At 38.8% G+C, this 19213-nt stretch overlaps 1 protein-coding gene across 1 annotated transcript; it reads right to left on the reverse strand.

The window, feature by feature from the left end:
- Window positions 1-1589: 1589 nt before the first annotated feature.
- isl2b (ISL LIM homeobox 2b) lies at window positions 1590-4902 on the reverse strand. The gene is made up of 6 exons (XM_067400825.1): window positions 4799-4902; window positions 4309-4498; window positions 3893-4152; window positions 2779-3065; window positions 2262-2429; window positions 1590-2110 (listed from the first exon to the last, which is right to left on the reverse strand). The coding sequence occupies exons 1-6, from the start codon at window positions 4854-4856 to the stop codon at window positions 1994-1996; spliced, it is 1080 nt and encodes a 359-aa protein (XP_067256926.1). The 5' UTR covers window positions 4857-4902; the 3' UTR covers window positions 1590-1993.
- Window positions 4903-19213: the final 14311 nt, after the last annotated feature.

The raw sequence follows: 19213 nt of genomic DNA on the forward strand, positions 1-19213 counted from the left end.
CTGTAAGGTCCGTGTGAACACACACACATAAACACACACACACACAGTTATTAAAAGAAACGTCAGAAAACTATTTCAGTGGGTAAACCGAATCTGTGAAATTAGTGAAACCCGATATACCATTTCTCATTTCTGGCTCGGATGATCAAATGGTCAGCACTAAATGTATTTTCAAATGGGTCGGAAAACCTTCTGAGAGCTGAGAACCACATTCAGAGTGTCTTAAAATATTACACAGGATCATCTTTGAATGCCTTATTGCTTCCTTTCTGTCTCTGGCTGATTGATTAGCTCACCAGAACAAGCAAAAGAAGTGCTAGGGAGCTTTGTGTGCATGGGTTTGTGTATATTTGTCTATCTTGTCTATCTGCATTATCATTTGCGTATCAATAGCACCTGAAGCTATAAAAAACATATTATTATTCAGTAGCTTTTTGTTTTGCCATCTTTTAGATTGTGTGCAACATTTAATTTAATAAGAAAGGGCTGGACTGTACAGAAGTAGCTAAAAACAAACCCACATCTGTCAGGTAGCCTAGGCTATTACGCAAGTAGCTAACTGTTCAAGTCCGTCTTTTTAGGACATTTTAATTGGTTGTAGGCTATTTCTTTCGTGATAACACTTATCATAGCTCTTATTTTAGGAAAAAGTCTTGTTTTTGCGGACATATTTGAAAACTGGTAAGCACTCACAATTAGTGAATCAATAAAATCACCGTGTTTCCACTAAGCTAAAAGGGTTCAGCTTTTAGCCTAATTCACGTGAATGGCTTTTAAAATAGGGATTGTTAACGAATAACAAAATAATTTAATTGGCATTAATAATTAGCAGTTTCATTTAGTTCAATTTCCTGTGCGAACTTTTCGTAGTGGTTTGGAGAATTTGCGCAATTTACGCGCCGCGTCTGTGAATATATTATTTGTTATTGTGATGGCACAAGCATATGAAAGCTCAACTGATAGACTACGGAATATTTGTATTGACACGAGAATTTGCCAAAAAAATATATGATAAATAAAATAAAAACTAGAACTAATCATTTTAGCGATCTGACCACGAAAAATCAACATAATATTAGGCTATACATCGCTCTCAACCATAGCCCATCAATCTAGCCATCAATGTAGTTTTAAGATATAAAAGAATAAAATTCAAGATTTACTTTTATAAGTTTGGCACCTCCAAGATGCACTATTCGGCAAAGCTTATGCAATTTATCATAACAGCCATGTCTGCTATATATTAGTTGATTTGAACAAATACGTGTAGCCGTTTTATGTATTTTTCTGCTAAAGCAAATTACGTTTTATAAAAGTAACAGTGCAACGTTAAGAAACGGCGTTTTATCCGTATATTTTTTGTCGCCTAATAATTACAATCTAAAATTATTGCATAAAAATATCATTATTATTATTATTACTCTTATTATTAGCAATGTCTGTTTAATTCTCTATTTTTCTGTACAAATTAAACATTCATTGGAGCAGCTACAGGCATGTAACTGCAAATATAAATAAAATAATTGTCTGTGCTGATTTATTTATTTTTTTGCGAATTGATGTGACAATAAATAACAATAACTTAATTTCAAAATGTTCAAAGACACAAATGGTCTGCATTAAATTTCACAACGAAAAACAAAATTCCCAACTTCTGAAATTGAGTCTTTTAAAAAAAGAAAAAAAGAAAAAAAAAATGTCCAGAAACCACAGATAACGAATCGATCATCATAACGAATAACGAATATCCATTTCGAGTGAACATGGTCCATTCTTTTAGTGTAGGTCTACTATGCAGAGTTTCACTTTCCATCATTTCACTCCCAGGCCCACAACGGATTTAGTGACGTATTTTGGGAAAAAGGCTCCTCTGTTCCAAGTGCAGGTTGTTGCAATACGTCTGATAGCGCTGTCCGGTGATGCTAATGGAGTTTCCGCGTCCGTGACATGAGCTGTTCTCCTGATTAGCCGGGGAACAGACGAGCAGTCGCCCTCACGTCTCCACCGGGCTCGGTACCATGCTGTTCGGTGTGTCCGGTAACTGTGAAGAAAGAGAGGTCACGTCGCTGCCCGATGAATTTCCTAAAGATCCGGATTCCGAGAAAGACACCTGAAAGAGAGAGGCAAAGTTAACTCTAAATAAATAAATACTACTAACTGTTGATTATAGCTAATAAAATCTCGGTCTGATAGTGCCTTTAGGCTATAAAGTATGAAAACCAAAAAAAGCAAAACGCAAATAAAAAAAAATTCTCACTCACCAGCTGTTGAAATGCAGGTTGATCTAAGTCACTCTGAAGTGCAAATTCGCTGAGAGCTTTCCAGGGTGGTTGGTAAGTCTGCACTTCCACCGGGTGTCCTGGCACTGAAGGATTGTGTCTTATTGGGCTGCCTGCAACCAGCGCAGTGCCCGTCATACCCTGCAGATTCTGGACCAAAAAGTCTGCGATTAGGAGCACAGCTACAGACCATATTCGCATTACAAAGAGAGATAATGTATCATAAAAAGGGGTTAAATAAATTTCCCCCCAACTTTTTGACGAATAAAAGAAAACTATTCATGCAGTTCGAGAGTTTAAAACATTCCCCAAAACTACACACAGTAGGAGGAGTCTGTGATTTGCTTCCAGCCAACACTGCAGTCGAATTACAGACTCAATTAAAATCATCTCGGATCATATCAAGTGTCAGGGATCACTCAGAGCCGCACTGGTCAAACTCTGTTTTTTCGCACATGGTACATTTCTCACATTGAAAGTGCCTTAGCGAGACACTTACCGTCTTATCGCCGTGTTGCTGTTGTTGTAACTGTTTCATGAGTATAGATCTCTTCTTATCCTTGCAGCGCTTGTTTTGGAACCAAACTCGAATGACCCGCGGGCTCAGGCCTGTCATCTCCACCAGCTGCTCCTTCATGAGCGCATCTGGTCGCGGGTTTGCGTTGTAGCACGTCCGTAAAGTGTGTAGCTGCTTCTCGTTTAACACCGTCCTCACCCGAGTGGTCTTCTCCGATTGTTTGTGCATGTGGTTCCGATGAGGAGTTTGTCGGACCGACACCGGGTCAGCTGAAGAAAAAAAATAAAAATGAAACAAACAAATAAAAATAAACGAATTTTTAAATGTTAAATTATTAAGAATAAGTAAAACAGGCTATAGCAAATTTAAATGTCAGTAATAGGAATAACGTTGAAAGATAATTTAGCTACATTTCACACGTTATAGCCTATTTGGATTTTGAATATTGTTAAACAAAATAATTAGGCTGTTTTAATAAAGCTGAATAGATAGATAGATAGATAGATAGATAGATAGATAGATAGATAGATAGATAGATAGATAGATAGATAGATAGATAGATAGATAGATAGATAGATAGATAGATAGATAGATAGATAGATAGATAGTTTTCTTTCTATCTATCTATCTATTTTGAATACCATACAGCAACATTACATTTTTCAATAGAACTTGAAATCTGCAAGTGGCTTTCTGAAATATATCAATAATTAATACGAATATTAGCCTACGTTTAATTTAACTTATAATATACTGTATTAAAAATTATTTATTTTGCAAATAATGCATTAAAGACCATGCTGAGTCTTTCGGCTACAGCTCGGTGTTTAAAGGCCCTGCCGCTCATGCTTATCAGTGGTTGACTAAACAAAGTTATCAAGTAGATCAGCCTGTAATTAGCTATTGTGTAACAACATTACACGATTCCTCCCACAGTAGCCTATATAATTACATTTCAGTTTAGCCTTTGGCTTTGTGCAGAGGGCCATCAGGTCCAAAACTGACCTCAAAGAAGCTCGAACCGTTCCAAATAATACTTGTTCGTTTTTAATTGTCCAATATTGCGGTAGTCAGATGATTGCATAGGCCTACAGACCTGCCATATGTAATCCTCTGCTGTGGATGTTTCCCGGACTAAGAGGGCTGCCGCCTGACCCGCGCTCCAGAGCCAAACCATGATCTGCTCGACACAGCAGCTCCTCGTCCCGGACAGAGAACTCATCCCCAGGCAAAAGCTGCCGGCTACACACGGAGCAGCGGAAACATTCGATGTGATACACACTGTCCCGAGCTCTCATGACCAAATCACTGCTGCTAAAGCCCAAAGTGCATTTTGCGCATTTTATACCGAACAATCTGTTTGATGAAGGAAAGAAAAATAATTTAGCCTATTATGTGTAGGCTAATGACAAAACCAGATTACATCAATCCACTATTAGGAATTTAATGAAAATATCGTATTATTTATAAAATAATTAGTTTTCCAAAACAACTAAACAAAACAAAACCTACCTTACATAATCTCTCTTGCAATATGTTTTCCCGTCCCGTACGAAGCAAGTGCATGTCTCGTCCAGGTATTGGTTGCACTCCACACACTTCAAACAGGCTGCGTGCCACTCCAGGTCGGGGGAGACCCGCAGGATGTACTGGTCATGGATTTGACTGCCGCAGCCTACACACATCGCAAGTCCGGACTTCTCTGCACATGAAAAAAAAGACATTGTTTTAAGCTGTTATACAGGAGTGAAATGAGCGTCGATCAAGTGTTTTCTCATTAAAAAAACATCGAAATCATATCTTCGACTTTGTAAATAGGCTACTAACATTCGGCTAATGCAAAAATCAAGACAGCTATGAGGGCAGATGCTGCAGAATCAGTAGCTCCAAAAAACAAACTGGAATTATTTTCATAATCAATTTTTAACTGCAACAGCATTTAACCAAATTTAAAATTTAAAATCAAGTTTTACAGTTTTTCTTTCGGATAGGCTATACTTACTTTTGGAATGATCCCCCATATCATTCAAAAAAGAAGAGCTGAATATTATATCCACCATACAGGTTGCCTTAAAGAGAAGATTTCTTGAGAGAAAAGAGAGAAGAGAGAAAAGGTACTGCCCGCTCCCGGCTGCCCCGCAACTTCAGTCCAGAGTGAGGAGATGGAGAGGGGGGTAAACACAGGGGCTGAGAGAGCTGTCTGATGCACAAGACGTGACGTCAGGCGTAAATCCGAACTAAGTCGCGTCACTAGGGGGCAACAAGTCACACTGCACCCATTATTGATTCATTTCACTCCCTAGACATGATCAGATAACTGTGCGTGTTGTTTCAGAACAATATGAAAACATCTTCATTTGTATTCTGCGAGCTTGGCTGCAGGAAGGTAAGACATGGAAAAATACAAAAACCAAACAAACAATGGTAGGCATTTTGAGTTTTTTGGGAGGGTTCCTGCAGGATATATAGCTACAGTAGGCTATAGGGAACGAGATTAATCTTGCTAAGTGGCTCATTAATGTCGAAGTAGGCTATATCATGGTGACATCTACTGGTTGAAAAGTTTAACAACAAACCCGAAATCAATCCAACACAATTTCATTCGTAACTATTTGACGTTTTGTCGAATCGGTGGCTCATTTGGATTCGAGTGAATCCAGAATGTAAAATGATAAAGCTCGGTTTAAGCATTTTAGACCGTTTTACCATATGATTATTCAGATTTTTACACAGACACAGACTTTTTTTTTTTAACTTTAAAAAACCTTTTATCCAGAACAATTAAGGTTAGGAATTAAAATATAAACAAAATGCATTTTCAAACTATTATTAAATTAAAAAAACAGAAATCAAATCATTAAAAACTAAACTTCCATATATTCTCTCACACCATTCAGAAAAAGCAACATTATGAGTATATTGATGGTATGTAGGTAGGCTATAGGCCTACTCAATGATTCTATCAAGAGACTAGATATGTCAACATCCAATCCTGCGTTTCTAGTTTAGCTTGGCGGATTAAAAAAGGGTATACTTTGTGTCCTTGTTACACTTACTAGGCTATAGTAAATTGTGCATAATTGCATGCAATTAGCCCTAAACCAAAAGTATGTGCTGTTAATTAGCCTAATATTACTCAGTACTTAAATGTATAACTGTAACAAGAACACCTTAAAATAAAATGTAGCCAAAAATTGCAAGTATGCATTGTTGTTGCCACAAACTTCTATATTGGTATCAATAATAAAAAAAGACATGTTATATGAAAAACCCAATTTTTTTTTTTAAATTATTACAAGTCCTGAACATTCAAAAACAGTGTCATAAAATCAATGTCATGAGAAGGGACCATTTCATTAAACTTCGAAAATAAACTAATGCTATATAGCAGTCTCAACTGAAGGTCTCCACATCTCTCAGAGAGAGGAGGAGGCTTGTAATACTCTCCAGGATGAATATAGGTACTTCTTCACAAATAGAGATCTTAGCCCTCAGTTTAGCCTGTCTTTCGTTGCAAATGTCCAACATGCACAAATATAAGAGTTTTCTTTCCCACTTTGCGAAAAACCAAATCCGAGAAAGACCGCGTTATTTTTTTGAAACGTGTTTCTAGCAGGATTAGGCTATAAGTTGCCAACATTTTTTAATTAAAAAATAAATAAATAAATAAACTCTTTCGAATTTAAATTAAAACGAAATGGTTGTTATATGCTAATTATTGTTTATTTAATTACCACAATAAATTGAAAATGTACACAATTTAGGGGAAAGGTCTACATTAGCAAGCAAATAAACTTAAATATGGGGAAATTTAGGCTTGAGATACAAAGCACGAAAAAGAAAATAAAAACAGTTACAGCAGACATTGACTGATCTGTCTCCAACTGTAATTTCGACACCAGATTGCTGTCAACGAGCACATGAAAGAGTTCAAGTGCAGACAGGTTAGTACAAACAAAACTAATTGGACGAAGAAATATTTTATATTGAAACATAACCTTTATGTTTAAAGCACCGTTGAAATTTCAAAACATTTTTCAGATTACAGGAGCTTGTGAACGCGACGTGTCACAATGACGCATATTTCAGTTCCTTCAATATGGATGAATCACATAATATTTTTGGGCTATTTATAATGGAACTAATGACAATGTCAGTTCTCTAAGTGAGCTTACAGAGAGATTTAGAAATAAGTTCCAATATGCATTCTAATATATTTTAACAGCCTATCTCTGCTTAAAGGGTTAGTTCACCCAAAAATGAAAATTCTGTCATTTATTACTTACCCTCATGTCGTTTCACACCCGTAAGACCTTCATTAATCTTCGGAACACAAATTAAGATATTTTAGTTGAAATCCGATGGCTCCGTGAGGCCTCCATAGGGAGTAATGTCACTTCCTCTGTCAAGATCCATAAAGGTACTAAAAACACATCTAAATCGGTTCATGTGAGTACAGTTGTTCAATATTATAATCCGACGAGAATATTTTTGGTGCGCCAAAAAAAAAAACAAAAAAAAAAAAACGACTTATTAAGTGATGACCGATTTCAAAACACTGCTTCAGGAAGCATCAAAGCGTTATGAATCAGTGTATCGAACCGGATCGCGGTTCAAACCCGCCAAACGGCTGAAATCACGTGACTTTGGCGCTCCGAACTGCAGATTCGATACACTGATTCATAACGCTCCGATGCTTCATGAAGCAGTGTTTTGAAATCGCCCATCACTAAATAAGTCGTTATTTTTTATTACTATTTTTTTTTTGTCGCACCAAAAATATTCTCGTCGCTTTATAATATTAACATTAAACGACTGTACGCACATGAACTGATTTAGATGTGTTTTTAGTACCTTTATGGATCTAGACAGAGAAAGTGACATTACTCCCTATGAAGGCCTCACGGAGCCATCGGATTTGAACTAAAATATCCTAATTTGTGTTCCGAAGATTAATGAAGGTCTTACGGGTGTGAAACGACATGAGGGTAAGTAATAAATGACAGAATTTTCTTTTTTGGGTGAACTAACCCTTTAATAGCCTACTTAATGAAAACCTGGCTCCCGCCACCCACAAATTGTCAGGGAGAAAACAAATGATTTCTGCCATGCATGAACACCGGCCATGTAGCTACTGCACATCTTTGATCGTCGAGACGAACTTCATGCAATCTTCCTCCACTTCTACAAGCTCTTGGATCTCTGAAACCCCTACAGACACCCAGCGCTCGAACTGAAGGGTGAGTGGTGTCGATCGGGAGATTCCGATCAGAAAACAGCTGATTATCAAACGTAGGCCTAATAAAGTATTGTTGTAAACAGCAGCGGTTTGCGGCAGTTTTAAGGGATTGGGCGATCTAATTGAAAATTAATTAGGCTATGTTTTACAGTAATATAGGCCCATTCCTTTCTCACTTCTTTCTCTGACTTTCCACCAGACAGTCTTCTCACCTGAAAGCTGAAATGTTTCCATCCATGTTAAGAGTTTAATTTATGCAGAAAAAGATTTATTCTGTCACATGACTTGAGGCAGTCACATGACTTTTTTGCTAATCATCTATGAATTTATTTTGTCAACGAAAAAATAATTTGTAGCCTACATCTCAAGCAATTTTTTTTAATCAAAATTGGTATAAAAATTGCAAAATTAAATGCAACTGCTTTTTGTTTTTAGTCATATTTAGGGAATGTGGTATTTTCAATTAATACAATTGTAATTGTTATTTGTTAGAATGTTATTTGATCCCTTTAGTTACTTGATGACAAACCAGTCAGATATTTCTCAAAATCTAATTTTTTATGTTCTACAGAAGAAAGAAAGTTATACATGATTGGAACAATACGAGGGTGAGTAAATGATGACAGACATTTTCATTTTTGGGTGAACTATCCCTTTAAGGTTAATACTCTTATACTACAGCAAGTGAGATGTACATGCTCACTTAAACAAATAAAGCACTGTCCTAAATGTGACAATAAGGACAGAGCATGAGTTTGACTGAAAAAAAATTAACTTTCAGAAATAATCATTAGAGTTATTCATCTGAATGTTGGTACAACTGAATGTTTTTTTATTCTTTTACTGAATGCAGTATGATAGTAGAGCAAAAAATTATCTACAAGACTGCCGCAAGGTCACTGTTTTTAATTGTAATATCCTCTACCTTTCTACTAAATTCTTAATGTGCACTGGACATGCATGTAGACATTAAATGCATTTCCTCCTGTGTAATGGGAATACCGCAGTGCAACCAACAAACATGCAGAAATCAAAAACAACATGCCGATTGACAGATTTTGTGCTATACCATGGCCCATTATTTTGTTCAGAACCGTTTGATCCATGGCCCCATCCAATGGGGATAGGCCAGCTGTCAGGGGTCTGCATTAGCAGAGTTTAAGTGTGGCTAATGGCAGCTTTAAGCCCTAAATTATTTACTGCTCTCATCAGAAATGAGACTTAAAGTGCTGTGTGTCCAGCCAGCCCCAGAACAGCTCCATGTGCCAAAACCACAGTCAGAATTCAATGCACACAATTTTGAAAGGAAATAAATAAATCACTGCATGACCACAAATAGCAATGATTATTATTAAAAGTCATTCTTTTTCATCTTTATTTTTTAAATGAAAAATGTACAGTTTTTCATCTTTGATATGATTTTTTTCTTCTTCTTATAAATGGCTTATGGATGATTTTAACACCAGCTCAGAATAACACTGGTGAAAAAAGAAAGAAAGAAAGAAAAAAACAGGTCCTCATGCATGCTCCTCTGAAAGTAGAATCATGTTGCTTATATATAATTCAACATACGTCTGATTTAATGCAGCATTCACATAATAATTAGTATTAATTTTTGATTGCAGCCTTAGGGCATTTCTGCATTGTTGCCAGAGGTTGCTGACAGTTGTTGCTGTCAGTCTGGCCTTTTATTTTACAAATGCTGAGCTTGTATCTTTCCCCCTGCCAACACACAACAGCTCTTGCACATTCATTAAGAGCTGTAACAAATATGTCTGTCAGTATAATGAAGGTATCAGCTCCTCTGCGGACCACCATGAGAAATGTGTATTCACTCCTGCATAGTTCATTCTTTATTCTTTATTATTCGATTGTTTTTAGTACTTTATTTTCCAATTAATGTAATTTCACAATAGTAGAAACATAGTCTGTTTAAAAAATGACACACAAAGAATTATACAGTTTCATGTCTTTATTGAACACAATGTGAACATCACGGTATGTGAACCCTTTTGGCAGAAATACAACAAACTTACTGCAGATCAGACCCACACAACTGTCAGGAGAAATTTTGCACCATTTATCTTTACACAGCTGTTTCAGTTCAGTATTCTTGGGATGTATGGGTGTGAATCATTCTCTTAAAGTCATGTCAAAGCATATTTTCTTCTGCTGCTGTTGATTTACTTCTGTGCTTTGAGTTGCCCTGTTGCATCTCACAACCTCTTTTGGCCTTCAGGTGTGCAAAAATGTTTTTATGAATATCAGATAATGATTTTTCGACCAGTTAATGCAGGTTTTTTAATTGTTCCCATAAAGCTGTGGCCAAAAGAATTGGCAGTGACATAAATTTTGTGTTTCGCAAAGTTTGCTGCTTCAGTGTTGTGGTGTTGATTTAGTTTTTTCTAGAATTGTGCGGGATGATGAGATGAATTTTAAAGGGGACCTATTATGCCCCTTTTCACAAGATGTAATATAAGACTCTGGTGTTCCCAGAACGTGTCTGTGAAGTTTCGGCTCAAAATACCCCACAGATCATTTATTATAGCTTTTCAAATTTGTACCTATTTGGAAGTGATCAAAGACATGCCGTTTTTGTGTGTCCCTTTAAATGCAAATGAGCTTCTGCTCCCTGCCCACTTTCCAAAAGAGGGCGGAGCTTTAACAGCATGCTTCAGTTGCTCAACAACAACAAAGCTGGAGAATCTCACACAGCCAAAATGACGATTGTCAGTAACCGTGTCCAGCCTTACATTGTTCAAACCGGAGTCGGACACTGATGGAGAGACTCAGGAGGAAGTTACAACTTTTAGAATGCAACTGGACGTTTCTGAACGGTTGCATATAGTTGCTGTGGACTTGATTCCGCTCATCAGCTAGCATGTGCCGTCATGTTAATCTTTTGTGCCAAACCCGTATGGACGCCCACTATACATAGCGTAGTCTCGCGTAGCCAGACCTTCAGACTGACAGCAGAAGTCCTGGACTCTTTCGCAGCTTTTATTGGCCAAAGACCACCCAAAAGGACATTTGACTGACATGTAACACAACCATTCACAGTTTGTTTTGTTCTGCATGTTTAGGGGCATGAAAATGTAAAGTCGATGTCCCTACAATAATAAGTCAGCGTGCATAAATGATTCATTCAAGTACGTTGTGCAAGTTTACTGCGACAATGGAGTTTCACATACTTCTGAAAATCCAGTGTTTAGTTGATCCTAGTGAGTGCTCATAGTTGTCAACACGATGGCTTTCTTGTTCCACAAGGGGGTTTGGCGTCACAGCATTTGTTTCTAGGTGGACCCTTAAAGAACGTGACACACGTCTTCTGGACATCCTGTACGATTCAACCAACCAGATGACGACTTCTGAAGTGTTTCCAGTTAAGTGTACCATATGCATCAGACGTTCAGCCAACGGTCCATGGGCGTGATGTCTGAGGCTGAGACTATACATAGCGTACCTGTTTGCCAAACAGTTACAGAGCCATACACACCCGGCTAATGTTTATGATTGCTATCAAATGATGTGAATGGTCTAATGTTTTTTTCAAAATATAAGTCGGATAGAAACGCTCCTTTTTTAGCAATCAAGCTTGTCAGGGTCAACTTGCAGGCTATCCAAGCTAATGAGGCTCTAAATAGTGTTCTGTGCTTATCTGTGCTTCCAATCTTTGTGCTCTTGTTTTAGCAATGGTTACCTCCAAAGAAAGATGTGCAGCCTTATCGCTTTGCCTCAAAATGGCCTCACATGCAAAGAATATTGCACCTGAAAGAACCATTTACCAGATCATCAAAAACCTAAAGGAGTTTCATATGCAGTGAAGAAGGCTTCAAGTGCCAGGACCGTCTCCTCCTGAAGAATCAGCTATGGAATCATGTCACCCCCAGTTCAGAGCTTGCTCGATACTGGCAGCAGGTGGCTGTGAGCGCATCTGCATGTATGTTGAGGCCAAGAGTTTTGGACAAAGGCCTAGTGTCATGAAGGGTAGCAAAAAGCCACTTCTCTCCAAGAAAAACATTAAGGACAAGCTGAAATTCTGCATGAAGTACAAGAATTGGACAGAAGAAGGCTGGTGCAAGGCCCCTTCTGACTGTTTGGGACATCTGGAAAATTGATTTTCCAGAGAAGAAAAGGTGAGTGCTACCATGAGTCCTGTGTCGTGCCAACAGTGAAGCATCCTGAGACCATTTATGTGTGGGGTTGCTTCTCATCCAAGTAAGTGGGCTCTCTCACAATTCTGGCCAAAAATAATGCCAGGAATAAAGTATGGTATCAAAACATCTTGTAACAACAACTTTTCCCAATGATCCAGGAGCAAGTTGGTGATTATCTGTGCATTTTCCAGCACAATGGAAAAAGAGCCACAAGGCAAGAGTGATAATGAAGTGGCTCGGTGTCACGATCACCATCTGTTCCCGTCATGTTCCTGTTCACTCCGGACTACATTTCCCATCATCCACCCTAGCGCACCACACTGATCACCACACCCAGCTGCAGCTCATTATCAGGACTATAAAGGACTCACACTCACATCACCAGTTTGCGAAGTCTTGATTACACCGTGTCATTTCTGAGCATTTATATCCTGTCTGCCTATCTGTTGTTGATCCTGCCTGACCTTTGCCTTGTATACTGTTCTGTGAGTGATATCTGCCTAGCCTGATCATTGCCTGTCCCTTGCTGTTCCTGTTCGCTCCTGATTGACCCTGCCTGTACGACTACTCTTACTTCTAATAAACGCTGCATTTGGATCTTACTCTGAGTCCCGCCGTCGTTACACTCGGAGATCATTACATTGAAATTTTGGATCCGTGGCCAGGCAACTTCACGGATCTTAATCACACTGAAACATCAAAACATCCCACCGCTGTATGGCCATATGATGCAAAGTATGTTTCTTGGCTGGACAAAGCAAACCAGTGTATTGCTAGTAAAGTTCTGATGGATGCGGATTATAATGAAGATAAAGACAATTGCGGTGACGTACAGGAGTCGTACAGTAAGCACAGGTGAGTCTGTTATATTGATGCACAAAGAAACTGTGAATGTGCGCTCTGACACATTTCAAAACATTGTTTCCACACACATTCAGGGTAATGTTTTTATTTGTCATGTTTATGTTGCTGTTTAGTAATTCTGAATGGATCTGTGTACTTTTGTAAGTTTGAAATGCAGTGAGGTCAAGGCGGTTGGTTTAGAGTTGGTTCACAAAAGGGTGCAATTAAGTGCGATTGAACAGCCCTAGTAAATACCATTTGTCGTGTCTTCAAATGACCTTTTATTAAAGGAAGACGATTTTTGGTTTTTAAATGCAAAAAAGAACAGCAAAAAAAAAGTGCACACATGAAATTTGTTGTGATTTCTAAAATTAAAGCTAAAATTAAATAATAAAAATGAAAAACAACAATAAAAATACTCCATCTTTTTATGCTGAATCCTACTTATTTATCTTATATATCTCTCGTTATATGTATGTATGTACAGTATGTACCCAAAGCTCCTGGAATCTACAACAAATCTCTTGTGTTTGTGCACACTTGAAGAATAAAGAAATTTCTGATAAAGATTAAGTTTCATTAATGTTTCATATTGCAAAAAATAAAAATGCATCAATGCATTTCAGAAAAGTGGCACCTTTATGAAATTGTCTGAATCATTTTGTGCTATTTCTTTAATTGTATGTGTTGACTTTTGAAAATAGACATTTTAGTTTGATGATTCTGAATTTAAGCAAATATTCTGCTCCTCAGAAGCCTTGTTGACTGTGCTGCAAAGTTGCTGTATACCAATGATCATTTTTATTGTGCTTTCTACTTATGGCTTGATTAGGATTAATTAGGATTCCAGCTGTTTAATGAGGTGCAGAGTGCTCATGTTTTCACACCTGACAAGTGAACAATGGGGTGTGTATATCTAAATGTGGCAATTTCAGCTTCAGGTGCCCATGGGACTAGTGGGCAGACAGACGGTGTAAGCATGGCTATTTTATCCTCGCTGTTCTGCTCCATGTGAGCGTTTCAGCAGCACCATGGGGCCAGAAGACGAACAGACTATCACTGCCCTCTCCACTGCCAGCAGACTGCACAGCAACAAGCGCTCTGGGAAAACTGACCAACCGGGGGCAAACGACAAGACCATTTGTCTGCTTCTTCACTCAGACATATATTTTTAAACCGGGGTGGGGGAAGTCAGTGGAGTTTGGCAGGAAAAAGTTGCCAAAGCTGTTCCCTAGTAGCTAGGGACTGACAGCCGGGTGGGGAGGAGAGCAGCTCTCACTCTGGATTATACGTCCTGGCTTTTAACGGCATGTTCACAAATTGATGCTGGGCTCCTCGGGGGCTGCAGCAGGAGCATTAAATGGCACTGAAATATTCATATGTGAGTGCATTTAGCTGAGCGCAGCTGATGGGCGGCTCCCAGGAGGGGCCACAGGGAAGTGCTGCCGAGCTCCGATCCCTTACCCCCACCCACCCATAGAGCCACATGCCCTATGTATGAGTGAGGGGAGTATCTAGAGCTGGTTTTGTTTGAGCACTCTTAGAATCAGTGAAGTTCAACTGTTTTAAAGCGTGTCCTTAATTGTGACACAGTTTGTATGTATTCAGAGGGTTTATTGTGTGGTCACACAATGTTCACATGCATATCTGGAACAACAGGTTATTAAATTATCACTGAAAAAAAATGTATAACATCTAAATTAACTGTTTTTATTCAAGTCAAAAATGTTATTTTGTTGAATTAACCTAAATAAATAAATTTATACCAACAAAATTAATTTTTATGAGTTAATCAAGCAAAAAACTCCAAAAGTAACAAATATGTTACAACTTTTTACAGTGTAAGTTTGTAGTTTTATATATAATCTTGTTTGCAAGCTCATGTTTCATTTTCTATTTTCCTGTTAAAATTATATCTATATAATTTTAAAAATTATTAAACCATAATCTTTTTAACAATATAATAATACAATAAGAGGAAGAATTACTGTATAATTGTGATATTTAATAAAAACGACCCAGTTCAAAAGTTTACATACCCTTGATTCTTAATACTGTGTGTGGATGATCCAGGACTGTTTTGTTGTTGTTTTGTGATGGTTGTTCTTGAGTCCCTTGTTTGTCCTGAGCAGTTAAACTGCCCAATGTTCTTCAGAAAAATCCTCCAGCTCCTGCAGATTCTTCAGTTTTCCAGCATCTTTTGCATATTTGAACCCTTTCCAGCAGTGACTGATTTTGAGATCCATCTTTTCACACTGAGGACAATTGAGGGACTCAAACACAACTATTAAAAAGGTTCAAACATTCACTGATGCTCCAGAAGGAAACATGATGCATTAAACATTTGAACAGGATGAAGATGTTCAATTTTTTCTTGTTTTGTTTAGAAGATCGGAAGACAAATTAAGTACAATTTAACTTGATCTTTAAATTCAAAAAGTTTCTTTATGGAGCATCAGTGAATATTTGCAGGACTAGAAGGTTTTGTCTGAATGATATTGGGCATGCAGTTTAACTGCTCAGGACAAACAAGGGACTCAGAAGGGACTCAGAACAACCATCACAAAACAAACAAACAAAAAAACAGCCATGGATCATCCAGGTATATGACACACAGTATTAAGAATATAGGTGCTGGTCATATTATTAGAATATCATGAAAAAGTTCATTTTTTTTATTGTAAATTATTTTTAAAAATGAAACTTTCATATATTCTAGATTCCCTACATGTAAAGTAAAACATTTCAAAAGTTTTTTTTTTTTTTTTTTTTTTTTTTTTAATTTTGATGATTAGAGCGTACAGCTCATGAAAGTCCAAAATCCAGTATCTCAAAATATTAGAATATTTCCTAAGATCAATCAAAAAATGGATTTTCAAAACAGAAAGGTTCAAGTTCTTTAAATTATGTTCATTTGTACACTCAATACTTGGTCAGCACCACATATTACAGCAAATGACTTGCTCCTAGCACAAATTACAACATCAGTGAAGTGTGGCATGGAAGTGATCAGCCTGTGGCACTGCTGAGGCACTATTGAGCCTTCAGATCATCTGTATATTGTTGGATCAACTGTTTCTCATCTTTCTCTTGAAAATATCCCATAGATTCAGGGGTCAGGCATGTTGGCTGGCCAATAAAACACAGTAATATCATGGTCAGCAAACCACTTGGAAGTGGTTTTTGCACTGTGGGCACGTGCTAAAGTCCTGCTGGAAAAGGAAACCAGCATTTCCATAAAGCTTGTCAGCAGATGGAAGCATAAAGTGTTCCAAAATCTCCTGGAAGATAGCTGGATTGACTTTGCACTTGATAAAACACAATGGACCAACACCAGCAGATGTCACGCCCCCCCAAATCATTACTAACTTCAGAAACTTCCCACTAGACTTCAAGCAGCTTGGATTCTGTGCCTCTCCAGTCTTCCTTCAGACTCTGGGACCATGATTTCAACATGAAATGCAAAATTTACTTTTATCTGAAAAGAGGACTTTTGACCACTGTTCACTGTTCTTTATCTAATTAGCCCAGGTAAGATGCTTCTGACATTTTTTCTGTTTCAGAAGTGGCTTGATAGTCCTTTTCCTGAAGATGTCTGAGTGTGGTGACTCTTGATGTGCTGACTCTGGCTTGACTCATTGTGAAGCTCTCCCAAGTGTTTGAATCGGCTTTACTTGACAGTATTCTCAAGCTTGTGGTCATCCCTGTTGCTTGTGCACCTTTGCCTACCCAATTTCTTCCTTCTAGTCAACTTTGCATTTAATATGTTTTGATACATCACTCTGTAAACAGCCTCCCCATTCAGTAATGACCTTCTGTGACTTACTCTCTTTGTGGAGGCTGTCAATGATTGTCTCCTGGACCATTGCCAAGTCAGCAGTCTTCCCCATTAGTGTGGTTTCAAAGAACAAGAGATACCCGGAATTTATACTGTAGGGATGGTCCTTTAATGAAACTCAAATGTAAATATTCTAATATTTTGAGATACTGGATTTTGGACTTTCATTAGCTGTACGCTCTAATCAACAAATTAAAAAAAAAAAAAAAATTTTTTTTTTATTGTTTTTTTTTTTTACTTTACATAGGGAATCTAGTATAAATGAAAGTTTCATTTTTTTAAATAATTTACAATAAAAAAAATAACTTTTTCATGATATTCTAATTATATGACCAGCACCTGTAATGTAAACTTCTGAATGGGGTCATTTTTATAAATTTGGTTATTTTGTCTTGTAGGCCATATGTAAAAATCTTTTATGTAAAATAGCTTATTCAGGACAGTATTAATTAAAAAATAACATGCATTTTATATGATCCTTATTATTTTGTTAAAATAATTAACATTTTGCAGATTCTGTAAGGGGTATGTAAACTTTTTTATATGGTAACATGGGGAACACATATTCACTATTAAGTATGACTTTGTCAGGAGTTTGGTTTGATTCCTTTTTTGCCTTTCTCTTCTAATTGCTTTCACTCTCCCTCAGCTGTTCGCTATCTTAATCAGCGGTTGCGCTCTGCACAGTCTCTCACCTGTTCCTCCTTTGCCCTGATTACCTTGCTATTTAATTCTCATGCCCTTCTCTCGTCTTTGTCGGGTTATTGTTTGTTCACTCATGTCTGCAGTTTACGCCTTGTCGTTGTGTGCTCATCTAGTCCTGTATCACAGTGTGTGCGTGGCGAACGAGGATTTCACCCTGTTTGTTTCTGCCTTCAAGTCTGCGCTCCTGTACTGCCGTGACTGCCAAGTGGACTGTGTGATCGGCGTTTCCAGCGGGCACCCTCTGTCTGCAGGCTTCCTGTACCAGGCATTCCGCCTGTTTGATCTCTGGTTCCTTTGAGTTCTCCTTCTCCTGATCTGCGTCCGCCTTGCACGGCCGGTGACCGGCAGACAGCCTATTTTGTCCTTTTACTGACTGTTTAATAAATTACAAGAACCAGCATTCGCTTCTGGGTCCTTTCTGCATTGTGACAGAATAACCCGACCACTATGGACCCAGCGAATGAGACGGCCATCCGCTCAGCGGTCGAGCTCCAGGGAGCTATGCTAGGAAGACATGCCGAGGAGTTATCAGCCGCCAGACACGCCGTGGATACACTTACGGCCCAGGTGACAGATTTGACCAGCCAGCTACATCACTTACGTCACGACCAGTCCTCATCTCCGGGGACGCGACAAACGGCCGAGCCTCGTATTAACAATCCTCCCTGTTATTCCGGTGAGCCTACCGAGTGCCGGGCTTTTCTCACCCAGTGTGAGGTGGTGTTTTCCCTTCAGCCCGTCACGTATGCTGCAGACCGCGCCAAGGTTGCGTATGTCGTGTCCCTTCTCACGAGCCGGGCGGGATTGGGGTGCGGCTGTCTGGGAGAGCTAAGGCTGTTTGCTGTAATCGGTACATTTCATTTAAGGAAGAGATGTTGAAGGTATTTGATCTCTCTGTTTTTGGGCGTGAGGCTTCTCGCCAGCTGGCGGCTCTTCGTCAAGGAAGGCGTTCTGCAGCTGATTATGCGATTGACTTTAAGACTTTATCCGCCACCTGTGAATGGAATGAGGCTGCTCTCACGGCTCGCTTTTTGGAGGGATTAAATGATGAGCTGAAGGATGAAATTTTTGCCCGTGAGTTTCCCTCACACCTGGATGAGTTGGTGGAATTAGCCATTCGTTTAGACAAACGTTTTGATCTGCGCAGACGCGCTCGTGCTGACGTCACGGGATTCCGGGAATCCCCTTTCACATCATCGGCACCAGCTGAGGCTCACCCAGAGCCTGAGCCCATGCAGCTGGGTAGAATACACCTTTCGTCCGCTGAACGTCAACGCCGCATCCGGGAGAGGTTGTGTCTTTACTGTGGTGGCACTGGACATTTTGCTGCCGCATGTCCAGCAAAAGAGAGCTCGCCAGTAGATCGGGGAGTATTGGCGAGCGCAACTCCTCTATCCCCATCCTTCAAATCTCGCACCATGATTTCGGCCATTCTTCGCTGGGGCACCTCTTCAGTTGTCTGTTCTGCCCTGATTGACTCTGGGGCGGAGGGAAATTTTCTTGATGAGACCTGGGCTGTTGAACACGGGCTTCCCCTTCTTGAATTAAAAGAGACTCCCACAGCTTTTGCCTTGGATGGTCGTGTGCTTTCTAACATTCGGTGGACTACTGCCCCAGTGAGTCTCACCACATCGG

This window comes from Chanodichthys erythropterus, chromosome 11 (genome assembly GCF_024489055.1).
Source record: "Chanodichthys erythropterus isolate Z2021 chromosome 11, ASM2448905v1, whole genome shotgun sequence".
NCBI classification, from domain to species: Eukaryota; Metazoa; Chordata; class Actinopteri; order Cypriniformes; family Xenocyprididae; genus Chanodichthys; species Chanodichthys erythropterus.

What these genes read in the sequence shown, in the direction of transcription:
- isl2b (XM_067400825.1), bottom strand. Translation starts at nt 4,856, where the DNA reads ATGGTGGATATAATATTCAGCTCTTCTTTTTTGAATGATATGGGGGAT. An exon ending in TGCAAGAGAGATTATGTAAG is followed by an intron (nt 4,153 to 4,308) that starts GTAGGTTTTGTT and finishes TTCATCAAACAG; the next exon opens with ATTGTTCGGTATAAAATGCG. An exon ending in CAGAGGATTACATATGGCAG is followed by an intron (nt 3,066 to 3,892) that starts GTCTGTAGGCCT and finishes TTTTTTCTTCAG; the next exon opens with CTGACCCGGTGTCGGTCCGA.